Genomic DNA, 22,557 nt, shown 5'->3' with positions numbered 1-22,557 from the left:
TAAACAAAAGTCATGGGAGGACTTTGGCAAGAATATAGAAAATAAATATCAAGAAGGTAGCAAAATATTCTGGAGGTTGTTGAAGAAGCTTAGGAATGGAGGAAAGAGTGCTGTAAAAGGAGTTAGAGATGATAAAGGTGACATGAAAACGGTAGAAAAAGATATCCTTGAAGTATGGAGTAATTACTTTGAAAAACTGCTAAATGAAACAAGCAATGATGACAGCACAGTGATAAAAAAAAAAACACTGACCAGACATGCAGTCAGGAATACATATCCATACTTGAAGTAGAAAAAGCCATCAAAGGCTTGAAATGTGGAAAGGCAGCAGGAGTAGATGATATTCGACCAGAAATGCTGAAGTATGGTGGTATAAAAGTCTTACAGTGGCTGCACTGCATAGTTCAGAAAGCCTGGACTGAGGGACGAATTCCCGATGATTGGAGTAGAGCTCTCATAGTACCCATATATAAAAAGGGAAATAAAACTGAATGTGAGAATTACAGAGGTATTTCCCTACTGAGTGTTCCTGGCAAGATCTATGCAAGTATACTTGAGAAACGGTTGAGAAGAATTGTGGAAGAAAAGCTTGGTGAAGAACAAGCTGGATTCAGGCCAAATAGAGGCTGTCAGGATCAGATCTTCACTTTACGACAAATAGTTGAGAAAGCATGGGAATATAACAAAGATCTGTATTTAAGTTTTGTCGATTTGGAAAAGGCATATGACAAGGTGCCAAGAGAGAAGCTATTCAATACGCTGCAGTTATATGGTGTCAATGGGGCATTATATCAAGCAATACTTAGTCTTTATTTGAGTTGTAAGTCAGCAGTTAGAATTGAAGGAAGTACAGGAAGATGGTTTAATGTTAAATCTGGTGTGAGACAAGGATGTACATTATCCCCTCTGTTATTCATTATCTATATGGATCACATTATGAAGGAATGTGGTATTAAACCTGATATCAAAATTGGAGATGTTAATGTCAGCTCTTTGCTTTATGCGGATGATGTTATACTTCTAAATAAATCCGCTATAAGTCTGCAAGATTCTCTGACTAAATTCAATTGCTGTTGTAACAGATATGGTATGAAGGTCAGCAATAAAAAGATAAAGACAATGAAAATAGGCAGAATCATTGAAAATGTCAACTGTGTTGTGAATGGAGAACCTGTGGAACAAGTAACACATTTCATGAAGATGGTAAATTAAATATAGAAATAGACAACAGAATCAGCAAAGCTGGTATGGTGGGAAGTCAACTGAATAAATTCATATGTAATAAGAGAGAAATTAGTTGGAACACTAAATTAGCTGTATACAAGACAGTGTTCAAACCAGTTTTAACTTATGGATCTGAGAGTTGGGACAGAAGTAAAACACTTGACCAAAGACTAGAGACCGCAGATATGAGAGTCCTGAGAAAGATTAGAGGCGTGAACAGATGGCATCAATGGCAATATCATATTAAAAATGAGGATATTAGGAAAGAACTTGACATTGTCAGCATCCAGGAATGCGTTAGCAGAGCTAATCTCAGATGGTATGGTCACTTAAATAGAATGGGAGAGGAAAGATTAGCAAAACAAGTGTTCTCTGCCAGGTTGGCAGGAAAACGACCCAGCGGAAGACCAAGATATAGGTGGATTGATACGGTACAAAGTGCCTTAGACGATAGAAATATAAGATCTGATAATGTTGGAGTCTTGACAAGTAACAGACTGATTTGGAGGAAAATTGTAGATAGGAAGTTAGTAATGATGTAATTTTTTCATGTAGTACTGTCATATCCTGTACACCCCTTGAGTGTGGGTACATGGCAGGAATTTGATGATGATGATATAAACCTGCAGGAAGAGGAGACCTCGGATGTCCAAGATTAAGGTGGAAAGATCAACTTCATCTGCCGAGCAGGAACAAGACAAAAAACTTACCTGAATTGCTCAGACTAACCTTCTAGGTTTCCTTTGGCTGATTTTAATTGGTTTAAGGTGAGTTGTAATTGGGAATAATATGGAATATACTGCAATTGGATCCTTTGTAAGGCTATATGCTGAATTTTATTCATCTCCTTTATACATGATGACCTCAGCAGTGGTCCCACCCCTCTCATATATCACCACGCATTCCCTCCAGGCAACACACTCGTGGCGGAATAGTAGCATAAACATTATTTGCTGTTTGAGATGAAGCAGTCTTATCTTATTGATAGTCTCTCAAATCATAACCAAAGTTTGGTTTAATGTATTTAGTAGTGGAATAACTGCTTTAAAGCTGTAGAGAAGAAGAAATGTTAGATTGTATCTTTGCACAATGTTTGATTGCAATTATGCAAATATCACTAGTATTGAATGTTGGAAAAAATGCGGAAAAGTAAACTGGGACTTTGATTTAGAATATAAAATGTAATTTTTCGCTATTTCAGTTTTACAGTATGCAAATTATGATGTTATACAGGCTCATAAAACATCTGTGGGATAGATGTCAGTCGATATGAAATAATTGCAAGGTAGATATTAGTTCTGAAGCACAAATTTTGAGCACAATAGTGGATACCATCAAGTCAGACTTTTTTGATATCTAAGGTATTCAATATTCTTCTGATTGATGCCTTTGGAGGTCGAAATCAAGAGAAGGTAAAATGCTGATGCACTGTTTTGGTTTAGCAGGAAATGATTCAAGTCATCTTTGCAGAAGTCAGAATGAAGCAAAAGGTCTGCTTTATCTTTAGGTGATGAAGTGTGTGTGAAAGAGAGAGAAAGAGTAAGTAGAAGCATAGAACAGAAATTCTATCCAATGGCCTTGTCAGACCAGAAAGCATCACTGGAGTTGATATACTGAATTTTTTTTGTTTGCACTGCCTGGCACATTTGTTAGAAAATGAAGACAGGAATTTTGGACAAAATGGGAGAGAAGAGCTCTTTCACTATGATCGTTTCATTGAACCGTCAGAGGAAAAGTTCTGACCATGCAAAAGAAGAGTAGAAAGTACAGGCGTTATCCCACATTACACTATTCTAATGCCAAGAACAGAGTAATTAAGGAAATGTTGGACAAAAAAGAAAGGAAACTTGCACAAAGTCATAGTCTGAGTTATGAAGAGAGGAAAATAGCTGAAATCTATAGCATATATTTTTAGGAGAGAACTAATTAAGCAAATATCAAGAGTATTGCAACAATAAAGAGGTTATTTGGTATTCTGGTATAAATGGGTGATTTGTGTTAGCTTACTGCTTTTTGTTGTAAACCTGTCTAGCAGTAATGAGTAATTATAAGTGCTTCTTTATTTTAAAGATTTGGAATTATATTATCCTATTCTTATATCTAATGCCTTTACACTTTATATTTTGTGTAGCATACCACATCAGTCAGAGAGGCCTTTCGTCTAACTGCCATTGGACATTCCTCATCAGATTCAGAATCCAATAGCCTTTCCATGGGACATAGTGATTCACGGCATGATTCTAGTGTGTCAGGACATCATGGAATGACTAGTGGTGTACTTGAGTGTCCCCTTTGTTTATTAGAATTGCCCCAAAGTTGTTTCCCTGAGCTAAGTTCATGCCACCACCATGCATGTTATGAGTGTCTGCAGCAGTATTTAAGAATTGAGATTTCTGAAAGCAGGTATGAAAAATGTTTTTTATGAAATATTATTGCTTCATTTTTATTTCTAATCATTATCCTTATAAGTAGAGAATTTTTATTTGGAGTCCCAAAATCATGTCCAGTTTTCAATAACTATTACTTGGTGTAGAGTTGATGTTAACAGAAGAAATAATTATTTCCAAAATTTTAATAATATCCAAAAATTGCATTTAGAGACTATGCAAAGAAAATGTATTGCTCTTACTAATGAATTCTAATACATAATACAGAATTTTTTACAAATACTAGAGTGCCCACCTAATGAATTATTCTTTATACTGATTTTGTTCATATAACAAAATTTGCATAACAAAATCAGTACAAATTGAAAAGAATCACACTTCACTTTTTTAAAATATCAAACTCATGCACAAAATATTGCTAAACCCTCTATTGTGTGTGTGTGTGGACAAGAAGTTATAGAAAAAGGAATCTGAATCGATGTTTCCATATCCAGTATAAACCACCAGTCTACATATTGAATTCATACATCTTCAGGATTATATTATAAATTAAAACAAAAGCTTGTGTTATACAAGCAAGTTCTGATAAACACCTAGAACAAAAAGGATATTAAAGCAACAGATATAACCACAAGAAACAACATATCTCAAAGCCCTTTAACCCTCAATGTTATTTCATCAAATTGCAATAATTTTTTCTTTTAGGATATATAAAAAAAGTATATGTCAGACATGTCAGTTCCTTCATGGTGATTATCGCTGTTTTTCAGCACATCCTCGTACATGTTATTTACTAGTTTATTTTTGACTATTTATGTACTGCTGTAACCTTTGCTATGGCACAGTATGACCTTTGCTGTTCTTGCACCCATAAACCAAACAAACAAAAAAAAAAACCATTGCCTGTAAGTTATTTTTGCTTCTATCTGAGATCTTATATTCTTTTTATAGTCTAAATCACGCATCATGTTGCTTCCTAGGTACGTGACACTCCTAACCTCTTACACCTCATGTCCACTGACATGAGGTGTAAGAGGTTAGGAGTGTCTTCCTCTTCCCAAATATCATTATTTTAGATTTTTCAGTGTTCATTATCAACCTCCATCTCTTTTCTTCTTTACTTCACTGTTATCTTCAAGTCTTAAGTTATTGATATTTTTGTATCTTGAATTGAAATTCTCCTTATAACATCCATTGTTCTTTCCAAAAGCATAATAAATATATTGGACTCCCTTTTTTTCATGTCTGTTGTATGGAACCACCTTTCGCAATTTCTCATGACAGTCTGTGCATTATCATTGATATTCTGCAGTAGATATATCAAGTTCTTGCCCACCCACATAAGACTAGAGTTCAACTGATGTGACTTTTTATCTATGTTGCTGTTGAATGATTTCTGCAAGGCACCAAATCAGGCATGAATATTTATATTTTTACATGGAGCTTTCCACACTTAACATTAATATTTGGTGCATAGTATATTCATATCTCTTCTAAATCTTGCTTTCTCATTCTCTATATTTTCTTCCATTAGCTTCCTTATTCTTTCTGTTAATATAAGTACTATTCCATGATTTGTTAGGGCAACTCTGTTATTTTTGCAGTCCATTTTGCTTCTTTTTTTTTGTGAATGAGTATTAGAATTGACCTTGGTTTGATTTTGGTGCTTTCCCTTTATACCACACAATTTTACAATCAGTGTAGTTCATCTGTCATTATTTCTCAACCATGCTTCATCATTTTCCCAGGAACATGATTTAATTAAATTGGGTGTAAGAGAGGATTGCATGCTTTATTTATTTAGCACTTGGCTAGAGGACATGAACAAGGGGTCATCCTTGGAAGTTGAATAAAGGTGTGGTTAGTAGGGGGTGTAAGGACTAGATTTTTTGCTTGGAGAGTTGTGAATGAATGGAATGGGTTGCCAGAGTCAGTTGTGAGTGCTTTGTCTGTTAGTGGATTCAAGGAAAGGTATGATAGATTTTGTGGATAGATGGGTTTCCTGTGATGAGTCTTCGGACTCCATGCAGGTACCCGTATAATAATAATAATTTATAATAATTGATAATACTAGAATTTAAAAATATATAAGCAGATAAATATAATACCAGAATTTATAATATATGTGGACTTCATCACTAAGGAAAGCAGCATTAAATCTGATATTCAAATAGGAGATGTTACGCTTAGTTCTTTATTCTGTGTAGATGATATCTCCTTAGATAAATCAATAAATCTGCTGTTAGTCCATCAAATCTTTATCCAAAATTAAATAATTGCTATGACAAATTTAGTATGAAAATCATTAGTAGAACAATTGAAAATAAGCTGGAACTCAAAAACATCTGCTGCAGGAACAAGTTTTTAGTGAAGATGGAATTGTAAATATGGAAATAGAGCATTGAATAAGCAAGACTGGTAGACTGGAAGCTATTTGAATACTAGAAAGAGAAAGCAGCTGAAAAACCAATTTAGTGGTGTAAAAAAACAATGTCTGAAACTTTTTACCATACAGATTAGACAGCTGGTTTATAAACAGTTGATCAGAGGCTGGAGACCATATATTGAAATCAGCTATATATCAGAAAATAATTTGATATTTAAGAATGTATGTGTAGAGCTGATTAAAATATTATAGTCACTTAAAAACAGAATAGGAGATGAAACTTTAACAAAAGGTGTCTAAAAAAACAATGGCAGGAAAGGACTGAAACAGAAGACTAAGATATAGGTGAGTTCGAAGTGCGAAGAAGTTATAAAATATAAATAAATATAATATAAAATATGAGCACTGATCAAATCGAAGCAGAGACCTGACAAATAATAGACAAATTAAAAAGTAAAGATAGCCATTACTGTTTCATGGTCAAATAGCCATATGATGTTTCTTTTTTAATTGTTTTTGATTCTAAGTAAAAATTTTTAGGCTTTTTTATTTTCTAATATGCTACTTGAGATGAAAATTGTACAATTACAGGATCACATAAAAGTTATGTATAATTACCACATATAGTTAAATAATAAAATGTTCAACTGATGCAATCAGATTATCAATTTTTTCTTCTGTATCTTCCAGACTGTCATTTTGTATTTGTCCATATTCATTTTAAGTGTCATAGGTTACGGTACAGTTAAGGCTATTGTTTGTGTGCTTTACAAAAGTGTCTTTTCCTTAAGAAACAATAGATTTGTTTGCTTTTCCAGTTATTTTATCATAGAAATAATAGAATAAAAATAAATAAAAAAACATTAACATACAGAATAGAGATGAGCAGCAAAATCTTGTATATTTCATATTGATATATTTGATTTCATGAGATTGTACGTATGTTTTTCGTTTTTAGGATAAATATCTCTTGTCCAGAATGTACTGAACCAATTCATCCAAATGATATCCGTATGATTCTAAATGATGAAGTTATGCTGATGAAATATGAGTCTTTTATGCTTAGAAGAGTTTTAGTAACTGAACCTGATGCCCGTTGGTGTCCTGCTCCAGATTGTGGGTAAGGAGTATATATTTTTTTTCCCTTCATTGAATGTATCTGCTTTTCTTTTGTTTCATTTTGAAATAATAGGTTATTTTGTTTCTTCATATTTAACTGGAAACAAATATTAATCTATTTTACACAAGAAATACTGCTAATATTTTAGTTTATTTAATAAAAAAAAAAAACTGAGTACAATCATATTTTCACTTTGTAATGATGCTTAACATACAAATCAAAGCTTATTGAAGCATCATTACAAAATGAAAATAGAAGTGTACTCATGTGAACAGATTAAAAGGGAAAAAAAAAGATTTATGTCATTGAGTTAGCTTACAGGATCTCCTTTTTTTTTTTTTTTTTAAATGAGATCTCAGTTAAGGTTGAATCTGGCCTGGGAACACTATAATGTGAAACTGTAAAATCTCGTATAGAAAAAATTTAGAAGTAAATTTTTTGTATGTCGATTTTACATAGGAGTTTAAATTTTACATAAAATACTTGTAATTAAATTAATGTAGTAACTCGCTTTTACTGTATTAAATCTGGTAATAAATTGTTAGAATAATTTTATAAGAACCACTATATGTCTTTACTAGAATTGTAAAGACAAAAAAATAAGCTCAGACAGGATTAGACAAATAGACCAGTGAAAATAGCGAAGGTCACCCGATTATGAGTTCCCCCCCAAAAATTCAATGATAGCGTGGGTGGCAGAGAAAACCCTCCAGTAAATTCACTAAATTTGAAGAAGGGCCAAGGTCGAGAGAGTAAGATAAAAGGCAGAAATTGAGGGGCCAAAGGGCTCTCACTTTGAAGTTGTTTCTAGTGCCAAGCCTTTCCGAGGATGGGGAGAGAGTTACATTCCTACAAGCATGGAGTTCCGACGAAAGCGGGAAGTTAGATAGTAGCGAAGACAGTCCTTTCGAGATGTCCTACCATATGATTCTTCGATGATCTATGTGTGTGCGCTGTAGTATTGCTTACATAACCTAGAACCCGATTGAAATTTTTTTTTGGATTTCGATACTTTTAGGATCTAGGACTATATGTAATGAGCTGGCACAATAGTAAGAAAGATGTTTTATGTTAATTCCTAGATTGTGAAGATTAAGCGATGAACGTTGGTTCTATTGTTGATTAGCAAAGAAAGTATTAGAGAAGTTGGAAAGTCTTACTTCTGTTTGAATGTGAATAAGTATTATATAGAGTTTTAAAGAATTTGCTAATGTTGTAATGCAAAGAAATTGAATGTGGATTTAAATTGAATATGGTTAAAAAAAAGCTTCAACTTTTAACTGTTTGTAGCTTGAGTAAAGATAGTGTGTTTAAGTCTATCCACATGTCTGAAAATTTATGTGAAATTTTACTGTCTTTGTCTTAAAGTTTAAGCGAAAATGCTTGAATGATTGTATGGAGAATTAGACGTGATTTGTATTGTCTCCATTGTTATCTACGAGGGCTGTTCAATAAGTAATAAGACTAATTTTACTGTCGCAAAACCACTCATCGCAATATTAATTTCTGTGGAATAAAGAAATGTTGCTGTCTGTATTAACAAAAGGGGTTGATAGATGGCATATACGGGCTGATGTGCCAGAGTGTCATGTGACTAAACACAAGCTTGTTTCAGCACGCCTACAAGCTGCGACCAGTCATCGAAATGGAAGCGTCCTTGGAACAGCATTATGCGATTAAATTTTGTGTGCATTTGCAAAAATCGGCATCGGACACTTTTAACATGATACGCAAAGCTTTCCATGATTTCCGTTAGCCAAGGCACTCTGGAAAGAGTTTTGCAGGTGCTCTAACTCTCGCTGCGCACTGTGTATCACTGCATGCAACCTGTTGATCTCACTCCCTACAAATAATTCCTAATTTTTTTCATCATTTAAACCATTTTCTCTCTCTGTATAGTTGCTTTCACTCTCTCTTTGATCACTGCTCTCATTGCCATCTTGTACAACATCGCAAATCCCTATCAAGCCACTATTTTCACTCATTCTGGCTTTCTTCAACCATAACTATCTCATACTTCAATTCCTCACTTTGCTTACACCTTCTGCACATTCTCCCACCACTATCACTTTCCATCCAAACTCCAGCCTCCTTCGGGAATGCATACATCACACACACATCGCATTGGACAAACTCCCTCACATTACAGTTTTTGAAGAAAGGTGTCGTATTTTTGGACGCCATTATCTAACGTCGCATTGGCGCCATGCTATTCTGTGCTGTTCTATGAAACATATCGTTAAAACACTAAGTTTAAATAAAACGTAATTCACACCAAAATCACACAGACACAACAAGCTACCAAAAATAACCAATACTACGTTAAAATTTAAACCAATATTCCAATTTTCACTCAAAATTATACTTAGCTTTCGGGAGCTCTCTGAAAACGCTACACACCATGTAGCCCTCTAGCGATTTTATTTTCTTCATCAAATTTAATTCCAAAGTCTACATTTTCTACTATTTTGCATGTTCCATCTTCGTTGTACCTTTGATAAAGACTATCTCTGTGTGTGCGCAGTTCTTTGGCAAGATCGTAAGGATCAGGATAGGTTTGTTGGAACAAAACATTAAGCCTTTCGAATAATTCATCGTATCTTGTAACATCTCTTTTATCAACCATGCCTTATACCAGTGATTCTCAACCTTTTTTTTGTCACGGTACACTTAATAATTTTAAAATTTGGCGGCACACTAACAATAAGATAAATTTAAAAGAATTTTACTTGGTTAATTAATTCATGTACCTATAATATATTTTGTAAAAATAGCATACAATAATAATTTGCAATAAAATATAAAATGAAATTGCATTACAAAGTAAACAAAATGTTTATTTAATGATAAATTACATTTAATGCAAAATTTGAGCATGTTTTTTTTTGATAACTTCATTTATATTTGGGCATATAAATGATAATGTACTCTCATTTCGTGATCCAGATTTAAAAGTTTGGATCTTTTTTTCATTTTTATATCGGTCAAAGCCGAAAATCCGAATTCGCACAAATAAGATGTGGAAAATTGTAATAACACACTTAAAGCTTTTTGTGATATTGTTGGATAATCACATCTAAGATTAATCCAGAACGAATTAATTGATTCTTCTGAATGTTTTGAAATTAAATCTCGGTTATTACACACAGAAATCAGTTCTTCTTTCAAAGTTAGTTCATACACCGATATGTCGTTTATCACAAATGGATTCCGAATCCAATCAAATTTTTTTATTTCTAAATTTGGAAAGTAATGAACAATTTTTTGCTCCAGTATTGTCAAATGATCAATAACTATTTTATGAATTATTTTATAACAATCTTTTGGAACTGACTCAAACTTTTCTAAACTACCTTCTTGTGCTTTATTCTTCCATAAAGTAATGTTTTTTTGAAATCCCAACAATTTATCAGTTGAGTTCAAAATATTTTCTTTCGGTCCTTGCAAACTCATATTTATGTTATTAAAAATAACAAAAATATCAGATAAGTAAGCCAGCTTAGCACACCATATTTTTGTCATCCAACAAACCAACAAAATCATTATTATCTTGTTCAAAAAATATCTTTATCTCGTATTTTAATTCAAGCATGCGAGACAAAACTTTCCCTCTGGATAACCACCTGACTTCTGTGTGTAGTAACAATGATTCGTATTTAGACTCCATCATCATCAAATTCCTGCCATGTACCCTCAAGGGGTGTACAGGATATGACAGTACTACATGAAAAAATTACATCATTACTAACTTCCTATCTACAATTTTCCTCCAAATCAGTCTGTTACTTGTCAAGACTCCAACATTATCAGATCTTATATTTTTATCGTCTAACGCTTTGTACCGTATCAATCCATCTATATCTTGGTCTTCCTCTGGGTCGTTTTCCTGCCAACCTGGCAGAGAACACTTGTTTTGCTAATCTTTCCTCTCCCATTCTATTTAAGTGACTATACCACCTGAGATTAGCGCTGCTAACGCATTCCTGGATGCTGACAATGTCAAATTCTTTCCTAATATCCTCATTTTTAATATGATATTGCCATTGATGCCATCTGTTCACGCCTCTAATCTTTCTCAGGACTCTCATATCTCGGTCTGTAGTCTTTGGTCAAGTGTTTTACTTCTAACCCAGCTCTCAGATCCATAAGTTAAAACTGGTTTGAACACTGTCTTGTATACAGCTAATTTAGTGTTCCGACTAATTTCTCTCTTATTATATGAATTTATTCAATTGACTTCCCACCATACCAGCTTTGCTGATTCTGTTGTCTATTTCTATATTTAATTTACCATCTTCAGTAAAAATCGTGCCTAAGTAACTGAAATGTTTTACTTGTTCCACAGGTTCTCCATTCACAACACAGTTGACATTTTCAATGATTCTGCCTATTTTCATTGTCTTTTTATTGCTGACCTTCATACCATATCTATTACAACAGCTATTCAATTTAGTCAGAGAATCTTGCAGACTTGTAGCAGATTTATTTAGAAGTATAACATCATCCGCATAAAGCAAAGAGCTGACATTAACAACTCCAATTTTGATATCAGGTTTAATACCACTTTCCTTCATAATGTGATCCATATAGATAATGAATAACAGAGGGGATAATGTACATCCTTGTCTCACACCAGATTTAACATTAAACCATCTTCCTGTACTTCCTTCAGTTCTAACTGCTGACTTACAACTCAAATAAAGACCAAGTATTGCTTGATATAATGCGCCATTGACACCATATAACTGCAGCGTATTGAATAGCTTCTCTCTTGGCACCTTGTCATATGCCTTTTCCAAATCGACAAAACTTAAATACAGATCTTTGTTATATTCCCATGCTTTCTCAACTATTTGTCGTAAAGTGAAGATCTGATCCTGACAGCCTCTATTTGGCCTGAATCCAGCTTGTTCTTCACCAAGCTTTTCTTCCACAATTCTTCTCAACCGTTTCTCAAGTATACTTGCATAGATCTTGCCAGGAACACTCAGTAGGGAAATACCTCTGTAATTCTCACATTCAGTTTTATTTCCCTTTTTATATATGGGTACTATGAGAGCTCTACTCCAATCATCGGGAATTCGTCCCTCAGTCCAGGCTTTCTGAACTATGCAGTGCAGCCACTGTAAGACTTTTATACCACCATACTTCAGCATTTCTGGTCGAATATCATCTACTCCTGCTGCCTTTCCACATTTCAAGCCTTTGATGGCTTTTTCTACTTCAAGTATGGATATGTATTCCTGACTGCATGTCTGGTCAGTGTTTTTTTTTTATCACTGTGCTGTCATCACTGCTTGTTTCATTTAGCAGTTTTTCAAAGTAATTACTCCATACTTCAAGGATATCTTTTTCTACTGTTTTCATGTCACCTTTATCATCTCCATTCCTAAGCTTCTTCAACAACCTCCAGAATATTTTGCTACCTTCTTGATATTTATTTTCTATATTCTTGCCAAAGTCCTCCCATGACTTTTGTTTAGCTAGTTTTACACACTGTTTAGCTTTCTTACATATGTCTCTGTATTCTGTAAGAGTAAAAGCTGACTTATTTGCCAGGAACTTTTGATATGCTTTCTTCTTTTCCTTCACTGCCTCTTTAACTTCCTGTGTCCACCAGGGAGTTCTGATTTTTTTTATCCTTGCACACAACCTCACCACATGCCTCTCTGGCAGAATCAATCAATGTTTTCTTCAGAGTTTGCCACTGAATCTCCAAGGTTTGATTCCTGTTCTCAAATTCTTTCATTTTCTTTTCAATAATCTTTCTGTATTTTAGTCTACAGTTCACATCTGAGAGTAGCTCAACTTTTATTCGCTTTAAAACTTTCTTACATGTTATTCTTTTCAATATGAAATTCAATTTTATCCTGCTCAAGACTAAATAGTGATCGTTTCCAATTTCAACTCCTCTGTACAATCTGGTGTCCTGCACCAGGGAGAAAACATCACTATCAACAATAACATAGTCAATGAGACTTTTCTTATTCCTAGCCTCTTCTCTCCATGTGAATTTGTGCACATTTTTATGTTGGAACATGGTGTTAGTAATAACCAGTCCATGTCCTGAGCAGAAATTCAACAGATATTTGCCATTATTATTAGCTTTGCTCTTTTCTCCAAATTTTCCCAAAATATTTTTATGTCTCACAATCATTTCCTACTCTGCTATTTAGATCCCCAACAAGGGCCAACTTTTCCTTTTTCATTGTGTCAGTTGCTTTTTCTAAAGCATCAAAAATTCCTCCACTTCTACCTTAGTAGAACCTTCTGTGGGACCATAGGCACAAATAAGTCTCATTGTCCAGTTCCCCATTCTCATATTTCCCCACATTACTCTACTTGAGACTGACTGCCATTCAAGAAGATTAGCCTCATATTTTCTGTTGAATACTATGGCTACTCCTTCTTTTCCTTGATTGTCATTGCCTGAATATAACATTTTGTATTTATTGCTCAGAAAGATCTCACCAATTTTGGTCTTTTTTGTTTCAGTCACCCCTATTATGTCGATCTGGTACTTATCTAATTCCTCAGCTAGCTCCATTTCTTTGCCATTCAGGCTTCTTACGTTGATAGTACCGATCTTTAACTCTGGTGATGTTGAGTTGGGGCTTGTTTTCAGATTTGTTCCAGTAGCTGACTTTTCGCTGTTCGCGCTAGTTCCCTGGCGAAAACAACGGGGGCCTTGTTTAACCGGGCGACGCCCCAGCCGGCATGAAATTTTGTCATGTTGTACCATCATTTTTTATTTTGGTTTAACCGATAAGAATACAATTTGTTCAGCTAAATCCCAAATTGCCAGCCCATCCTCGTTCGTTCAGTATCAAAGTAGATACCCAACAGGGTGCACCACGAGAAGGTGAGGATTGGACATTAGGTCAGAAGCCCTGGTCGGTTCTCCGCATTCCTTTAAAGGCTATGTTGAGGTCTCCTCTCAGTTATACAGCTTTGACCCTTAAGCACCCCATTTTATTTTATTTCTTTTATGCTTAAATTTAATCTGTATCTTAGCTGGGAGTTGTACATTGTTTTACTTTATTTCAGTAAGTTAAGAGTTATTTTTCTTCTTAATATATAATCAATACAGTTTTTCATAGAACAAGTCCATATATGATCAATACAGTTTTTCATAGGAGAAGTCCATATATCTTTGTGTACTTGTCTGTGAATAAACATATCATTTGCAATTAAAAAAAAATAGTCAAATGGTTTTGTTACCTTAATTTTCGGTTATGAATTTCTTGTGGTTTCTGTAGTCTTTAGTTATAACTGTTCCTATGTCCTTTTCTGTTAGGTTTAAATAAATATATCACCAGAGTGATTGTTTCTGTAATAATCACATTTTCAAGGCACTAACAAGAAAGCCGAAGATCAAAGATGGAACTAATCTCTAGTCTAGAGTCCTGGTTATTGAACGAGCAGTTGTTGTTAGGTCAGATGTCATGTAGCATGTACAATAAATTAAAGATGCCAACAAATTATATTCTTTATTTAATCCTTTATCCAAGTGTAAGCAAACAAAGTTTGTGCTGAAGTAATTTCAGGACTGGGTAGCTTGTCCAAACTTTGCTTACATTTGGATAAAGGATTAAACCAAGAATATAATTTCTTGGCATCTTTAATTTATAGTTTAACCAAGTGGAAAAATTTGCAATATCTATCTCTAATCCAAAGTATTTTAATAATAAGGTGTGACATCTTTTGGCTACTTGTATATGGAAATATGACCTCTGCATTGCCTCAGCCTTAGTAGTAATTCTGAGTCTGACTCCCACTGATGAGACCTCAATAAAGGTTGAAACCAATCTGGGTAGTGATCCTTCCCATAATGCATAGCATTATACATGTCCATAAGGATATGTGCTTTGCATTATTATTATGTGGCACCTCCAGGGAGTCTAAAGACTCATCGAGGGAGAGTGTGCCGACAGCATAGAACGATTGAACCCTTTCCAACTACTAACCGTGCTGAAACTTGCTTAACTTTTTGCTGAGCCATTAGTAGCAGAGGCTCTACCAATCGCCCAACCTTTGCTGGCAAATATGGGATACCAAGGCAAGCGACTTGAAGTCATCAGATTCTATATACAAGCTGCTCAGTCCTGAAATTGCTTCAAGTGCAAACAAAGTTTGCTTACACTTGGATAAAGGATTAAACCAAGAATATAATTTCATGGCATCTTTAATTTATAGTATAACCAAGTGGAAAAACTTCCAGTAGCATGTACAATACACATCATATTGCTAATTACTGTTCTGCCTTGAAAATCCAACTCAAATAACAATGCATGAATTTACTAGTGAGAACAAAATATAAAATAAAACCCAGTTTCTACCTGCCTGATTTTTGAGGAGCTGAGGCAGAAAGGTCTTTCCATTAATCTGATTGTATTTATAATTTTTAAGTGCTTGCTTGTTGAAGGCTTTTATTTGTAATGGTGGTAATGCCCAAAAATTCCCCAAACGTTTGTATAACAACTCAGCCAAAAGAAATGTTGATTATAATCTTGTAGTAGCCATGCCAATACTACAAAGGAACTTCAGAAAAAACTTGACAGCTACAGCAATGTATCTTTGTGTAACTTTCAGTATTTTCAGAAAAACATCTAGAAGGTTTCCATTAGTCCTTCTCTCCTACATCAGTGAAACAGGAAGAGCACTGTCCTAATCAGGCACAAGAATGCAAAAGACATATCTCATCATTTTATTGTTACCAGCCACAGGATTAATTGGCAAGGAACCTAGATTTACACCATACCAAATTTGTTACTGTTGTAGCAAAGGAAAGTCTGAGGCTCACTGATTTGGTATGGATGCCTGCATGTTGGTTATTCATTCTGATGTTTTGCAGAATAAATTAGACATCTAAAGCTAATAATTAACTAAATTTATTTAGCTAATGAAATTACTCAGCCAATATTTAGCCTTGGTCTGGCATCTCCACAGGCACAAAAAGATATGAGCACTTGCATGTAGACACCTTAGTGGGTAGGCAAACACAGATTGTGAAGGCAAGCTCCTAGAGTCCTAACTGGTATCTTCTATGGCTACTGTGATTTTCACTTGCTGACAGTCACAAAATAGCCTCTCAGATTTTTTTGCAGTGAGATGCATTCAAATTTGTTTAAGTTTGGGGAATGTTGTAGTCTCTGGCAGATTCCAGAAATAATCTCTCTAATTTGAATCAGTTTCTGTATAAGAGGGAGGTTTCTTCCATTGGATCTGGTGATCCATTCCATGGCATAGTCTGCCACCCTAGAATGACTGTAGCATAAATGGATGTATTTTCTGTGTTCTTCCAGATGAATGTTGGCAGTTCTTCCCATTTGTCTGCAGTATTGAAGCTTGCAGGGGCAAGAGATACTGTAGATACCAGAATGGTCCCTGGTGGTGGAGAGAATCTTTAAATGAGAGGATAAGGGCAGCTGGTTTTTGGTAAGACCTGAAAGATATATGTTATTCTTTTTCAGAATATGCAGAATTTTTTTTTTTTTTCTTTTTCTTTTTTTTTTTTTTTAGGTATCCTAGATATAAGGAATGGCAATGGATTTTTTGTGTTCGGGATTTTGAGGAGGAGTTGGTTGGGTGATTAGGCAGAGAGCTCTGTTGATTTTGTTACTGTTTACTAAAAATGTATCCTGAACATGATTGATTTTCTTGAGGAGGCTGTTATTGTCTCAGCAGATGGTTCTAGCTCTGTTTCCTAAGGATTTAATAAGACCATACTACTGGGAGGACTGGATGTACCGTCCAGTGCGGGTAGATTATCTGTATTCTGAAATTGATAAGGATCTGTTGGGTAACCTGGTAACTAGTGTCAAGGAAGGGCAGACAGTTATTGTTTTCCTTTTCAGTAGTGAAACAGATCCTTGAGTGTTGACTCTTAAGGTGTGCTAAAAACATTTCTAATGTATCCCTGTCATGTGGCCAAATGGAGAACACATCAACACAAAGAGAAGTCGAGGTTTAGAGTCGTGTTTTCAAAATGTTCCATTAAAGATATTATCAGATGAGGAGCAGGAAACCCATAGTTGCGCTTTCAATCTGCTTATAGGTTTTCCTTGCTAGGTAAAATACCAAAGTGCATGGTGAAAGTGAATGAAGTTGATATCTCTTAGGGATAGAGTCTGAATGAGTTCTGAGGATTCTTTTAGGGCTACAATTGTAAACAGGGAGGCTATATATCCAAGATGGGATTTGAACTCAGATCTTTTCAATCAAAGTGCATTGTCAAAATTGAGTGATCTATGGAGGCTGTGTTTAAAATTTAGGTAATCATAATGCTCATCTGCCTTCATTTCAGAAACACTACATAAATATATTAAAATTACATAATCAATCCTTCCAGTTTCATTAGCCAAAATGTAAAATGTTAAATCGTTTATCTTGCTTAGGCACAATATTTCTCCAATTGTGTTGATGGTATATATTGTTTGCAGAAACAGATTTTGAAGAATTTTAATTCTGCAAACCATTATTCTAAAACTTTTTATTAGTCAACTTTGTTGTGCTGACATTGGCACTGTTAAAGAATATTATTAGAACATGATTAAATACATCATTATTGGTATGATGTGTAAATATACATACACCCATGCATGTATATTTACCTCCCTAGGGATTTTCCCCCCTGTACATCCAGTCTGTGTTGATATATATATATCCCACACTCCATGCTTATAAATTTGGGTCAGCTAATCTCTGAATCGACTAATATACAAAGGCATATGGTAATTTATTTGTACAAGGTCTAGTGCTAAAGTTTTGAGACTAATATCACAAGAGCATTGCACATGCCATGTGACCATGCAACAGTAGCCTGTGTTCGTCAGTTGAGTTAATGCATGTTTTGTGAGTGACTATTTTTGGGTGTTATGTAACTGATGCATTGGAAGAGCAGAGAGTAGCAATAAAGTTCTGTGTAAAGGAAGGTAAAAGTGCTGTAGAAACATTTGAAATGATTCAAAATGCATATGGTAGTGAAGCATTGAGTCATGCTAATGTGTACAGATGGTATAGTCACTTCCATGAGGGAAGGTAAGCTGTGAAATATGATGTTAGAAGTGGCTACCCTTTGACAGCACATACAGATGAAAATGTTGAGTTCATCTCCTATTAGATGAGGACCATTGTGTATCTCTCAAACAATTACAGAAATGTTCAATAAAGACTGAACACTAAATAATGATGGAAGATTTAGGAAAAGAAAGGTGTGCGCAAGATTTGTTCCTTACTCGCTTACGACAGAAGAGTCGTTCACATCAAGTGGCTTTGTATTGATACCTTTTGAGAATGGCAGAAGAAGATGAATTGTTTTTGGAATAGATCTGGACGATTTCAATTGAAGGTGAGTTAGCCGATCTCATACAGAGGTAGCAGGGTTTTTTTCTCCTGGAAACTCGGGAGAAAAAAACCCATCTTTCATCCCACATACAGACAAATCAGCCCTTCAGAACACACGCAATTTACAGACAAAAATACTAGTTGTGGAGGTGGGCAGTAGATGGCGTTGATGGAGATGATTCCTAGTAGAGGTTCGGTGTAGTGGTTGAGACAGTTGTAGGTGTCCTCCCGTGATGAGTCTCCGGACTCCTTGGAGGTGTCGCGAATAATAATAATAATAATAATAATTATGAAATGTGGTGTTTCACTTAAGCTCCTGCAATGAAACAACAGTGGGCGAGAAAAAATTCACAAAAACTCAAGAAGCTGCATTTTCAAAAATCTTGAAATATTTCAGAGATTATTTGAAAAATTTCAAATAATCTTTTTTGACATAGAAAGCTATCACAAGTTCGTCCCTAATGATCAGAAGGTTAATGAGGGATTTTATAAAGAGTTTGCACCTATCACGAGAAGAATGAATTGAGTGAGACTGATGTACCAATTCAATGATTGGTTCATGCTTTGTGACAATGCACCTTCACAAATGCTGCAGTTGTGAAGCAAATTTTGGCAAGTGAGAAGGAAAGTCACCACCCATCATCTCCCACCCTGTTCATCAGACCTTGTTCTGGCTGTTTATTTTCTTTTCCTAAAATTAAAATTTTTGTTAAAAGGTCATTTCCAAACACTGATGAGATTCAGAGTGCAGTTACAAGGGAGCTGAATAGCATTCTGAGAATGGCATTTCTGGATGACATTTGCGAATTGTCTGAATGCACAAACAAATGCATCAGTCAACAAGGAATCTACTTTGAAGATGAACCTAAAATTAGCATGGTATGTTGTATATTGTCTCAAAACTTTTTGAGCCGATAAGAATATGGTATCATATTCTTATCTGTAATATAAATTACATACTTTTTTCTCCCCTTAATATACTATATTGCAAAAATATTGCAAAAAAAAGTTATAGCATTCATTTTGGAAAGATTGCATAGCCTGCTCTAGACCATTCTTGTGAAGAAAATTTCTATAAAATGTTTGTGGAAAATCACCTTGTAAGTGCAGTTTCAGAAGTAACATTCAACCTTTATATAGTAATCCCATTCACAAAATAATGCTCTACCTATTTGTATGCTAGCTGTTTGGCTGTGTGGTTAGGTTAGTATCTCTGCTTTCCTACCAAGCTGCAGGTTCATATATTACCATTTTGTGGATGCCTGTGTTTACCATCTCAAGTCATTAGGTGGTAGACCATTCCATTTTCATTTCCCTGTGATACCACTGCTCTGCTTATTAGAAACTGAAATTGTTTTAAAAAAAAGTTCTATGTTTGGTTTCCACAGTAGGGTTCCTGTATTATTTATCTGATTCTTAGTACACCCACAATACTAAATGTGTTGTAGATTTTACACCCTTTAATGGGGTATTGACATTAAAAAAATGTAGATTTATATATATATATATATTTATTTTATTTTTTTTTATTTATTTATTTTTTTTTTTTCTATATATATATATATATATATATATGTAGAAAGATTTTTACCTTGGGTATAATATATGTTAAAGATACCAAGCTATTTTAAACCTGGTTTTACTCCATTTCCCAAGTAAGCAAACAGACAAGGAAGTCAAGTTTGCATCTGCATGTAGTGTGAGTCTAACTGACCCACAAGGTAGTGCAAGTCTAGGCAACTCGTGGTGAAGGTGGAATAAGCTCTGATCACTATTCTTAATATTTACCCTTAATGCAAAGCCCATCTCTTTGAGGAGATGTATGATGCTATGCATTAAAGGCAAGGCCACTACCCAGACCGGTTTCGACCTTTATTGAGGTCTCATCAGTGGGAGTCAGGCTTAGAAATACCAAGGTTAAGTGATACAGAGCTTATAAGTATTTTAGCAAAACAAGTTACCAAAAGGTGCTTTGGCATTATTAAATAAAAATCTCAGGATGAGAGATAGCTGTAGAAAGTTTTTTACCTTGGGTATAATATATGTTAAAGATACCAAGCTATTTTAAACCTGGTTTTATGCCATTTCCCAAGTAAGCAAATAGACAAATAAGTCAAATTTGCACCTGCATGTAGTGGGAGTGGGAGTCTAACCTTGTGTGTCAGTTAGACTCACACTACATGCAGACTTGCACTACCTTGTGGGTCAGTTAGACTCACACTACATGCAGGCGCAAACCTGACTTATTTGTCTGTTTGCTTACTTGAGAAATGGAGTAAAACCAGGTTTAAAATAGCTTGGTATCTTTAACATATATTATACCCAAGGTAAAAAAACTTTCTACATCTATCTCTCATCCTGAGATTTTTATTTAATAAGGTCAAAGCACCTTTTGGTAACTTGTTTTGCTAAAATACTTATAAGCTCTGTATTACTTAACCTTGGTATTTCTAAGCCTGACTCTCACTGATGAGACCTCAATAAAGGTCGAAACCAGTCTGGGTAGTGGCCCCTTGCCTTTAATGCATAGCATCATACATCTCCTCAAAGAGATGGGCTTTGTATTAAGGCTAAATATTAAGAATAGTGATCAGAGCTTATTCCACCTTTACCACGAGTTGCCTAGACTTGCAGTACCTTGTGGGTCGGTTAGACTTACAATACATGCAGATGCAAACTTGACTTCTTTGTCTGTTTGCTTACTTGGGAAAATGGAGTAAAACCAGGTTTAAAATAGCTTGGTATCTTTAACATACACATATATATATGAAAGAAACTTGTTGACATTAGATTTAAACTTCACTCTCCCAAACATTAAATTTAGATTAAGAGTGACTGACCTGCAGAGGGAGATAGATGAGCTGAAAGAGGAGGTGGAATGTCTTGTGAATGAGAGCAGAAGTATGAAAGATAAGATTAGGAGAATGGAAGAGATAAATGCAAGCCGAATCAGAGTGTGTTTGTGTGGGGGGGGAAATTTGGGAGTGTTAGAAGAGGAGAGAAAGGAAACAGAAGAGAGGAAATGAGTGAGAGGTATGTGGGTGGTAGAAGAGGAGAGAATGGAAACAGAAGAGAGGGAATGAGAGAGAGGTATGGGAATGCTAGCAGACGAGAGGATGGAAACAGTAGGAGAGATGAAATGAGAGAGGGATATGGAAGTGCTAGAAGTGGAGAAAATGGAAACAGTAAGAGAGAGGGAATGAGAGAGATGTACGTTAGTGCTAGAAGAGGGGAGAATGGAAACAGTAGGAGAGAGAGGTATGGAAATGCTAGAAGAGAGAATAGCAGAAGAGAGGGAATGAGAGAGACCTATTGGAATGAAAGAAGAGGAGAGAATGGAAACAACAGGAGAGAGAGAATGGTAAGAGGTATAATGTATGGCGACTCAATGATCCGTGGTGTTCGAGATAGGATGCGTGAGGAGTGTTTGCCAGGAGGAACAATAGAAAGGGTGGCTACAGCAATTAAAAGAGGTGAAAGGGTGGATGAGATGATTTTGATGGTAGGAACAAATGATTTGAGTAGTAATGTAAGTCGGGCAGCGAGAAATATGAGATTTTTGCTTGAGGCTGTACGGAAGAAGACAGAGAGAGGAAAAATAGTGCGCGTGTTGCCTAGGTATGATGATGAACTGAGCAGAAGAGCGGTGATATTGAATGGCATAATAGCGAGAATGTGTGACAAGAGAGGACTGGTATATGTGGATGCTTGGAGTGCGTTTGAGGAAAGAGAGGAATTGAGAGACCGCTTCCATTTGAATTGAGGAATTGAGAGACCGCTTCCCCATTCCCCTATTGCTACAGACCCAGGAGCACAGAGGATGGGGACCAGGAGGTGTTTAGACAGCTAAGTTTGGCAAGTGCAAGAAGAATGATTGTTATGGGGGATTTTAACCATAGTAGTATAAATTGGAGAGAGGAAGATGCATGTAGCAATAGGGGAATGGAATTTCTAGAATTCTTGAGGGACAAATGTCTTAGGCAACATGTAACAGAGGGAACAAGAAGTTCAAGAGTTTTGAATTTGGTTATAGCATCAGAAGAGTTGATAATAACTGAGATGACATCTCTCCCACCAGTTGGAGAGAGTGACCA

The 22,557-nt window shown here is 35.3% G+C and overlaps 1 protein-coding gene across 1 annotated transcript in view; it reads left to right on the top strand.

The window, feature by feature from the left end:
- Nucleotides 1-22,557, top strand: part of LOC150106877 (E3 ubiquitin-protein ligase RNF19B-like) — a 328,715-nt gene that overhangs the window by 89,182 nt on the left and 216,976 nt on the right. Inside the window, exons 3-4 of the mRNA XM_090392786.1 lie at nt 3,356-3,627; nt 6,956-7,117. Coding sequence (XP_090248912.1) covers nt 3,356-3,627; nt 6,956-7,117 — 434 coding nt within the window. The remainder of the gene's footprint in view (nt 1-3,355; nt 3,628-6,955; nt 7,118-22,557) is intronic.

The sequence above is a fragment of the Typopeltis vanoorti genome, chromosome 5 (genome assembly GCF_054136105.1).
Source record: "Typopeltis vanoorti isolate ZY-2024b chromosome 5, IOZ_Tvanoo_1.0, whole genome shotgun sequence".
In the NCBI taxonomy this organism is placed as follows: domain Eukaryota; kingdom Metazoa; phylum Arthropoda; class Arachnida; order Uropygi; family Thelyphonidae; genus Typopeltis; species Typopeltis vanoorti.
The sequence above is the reverse complement of the archived record's forward strand: the minus strand, read 5'-3'. Positions and strand labels throughout refer to the sequence as shown.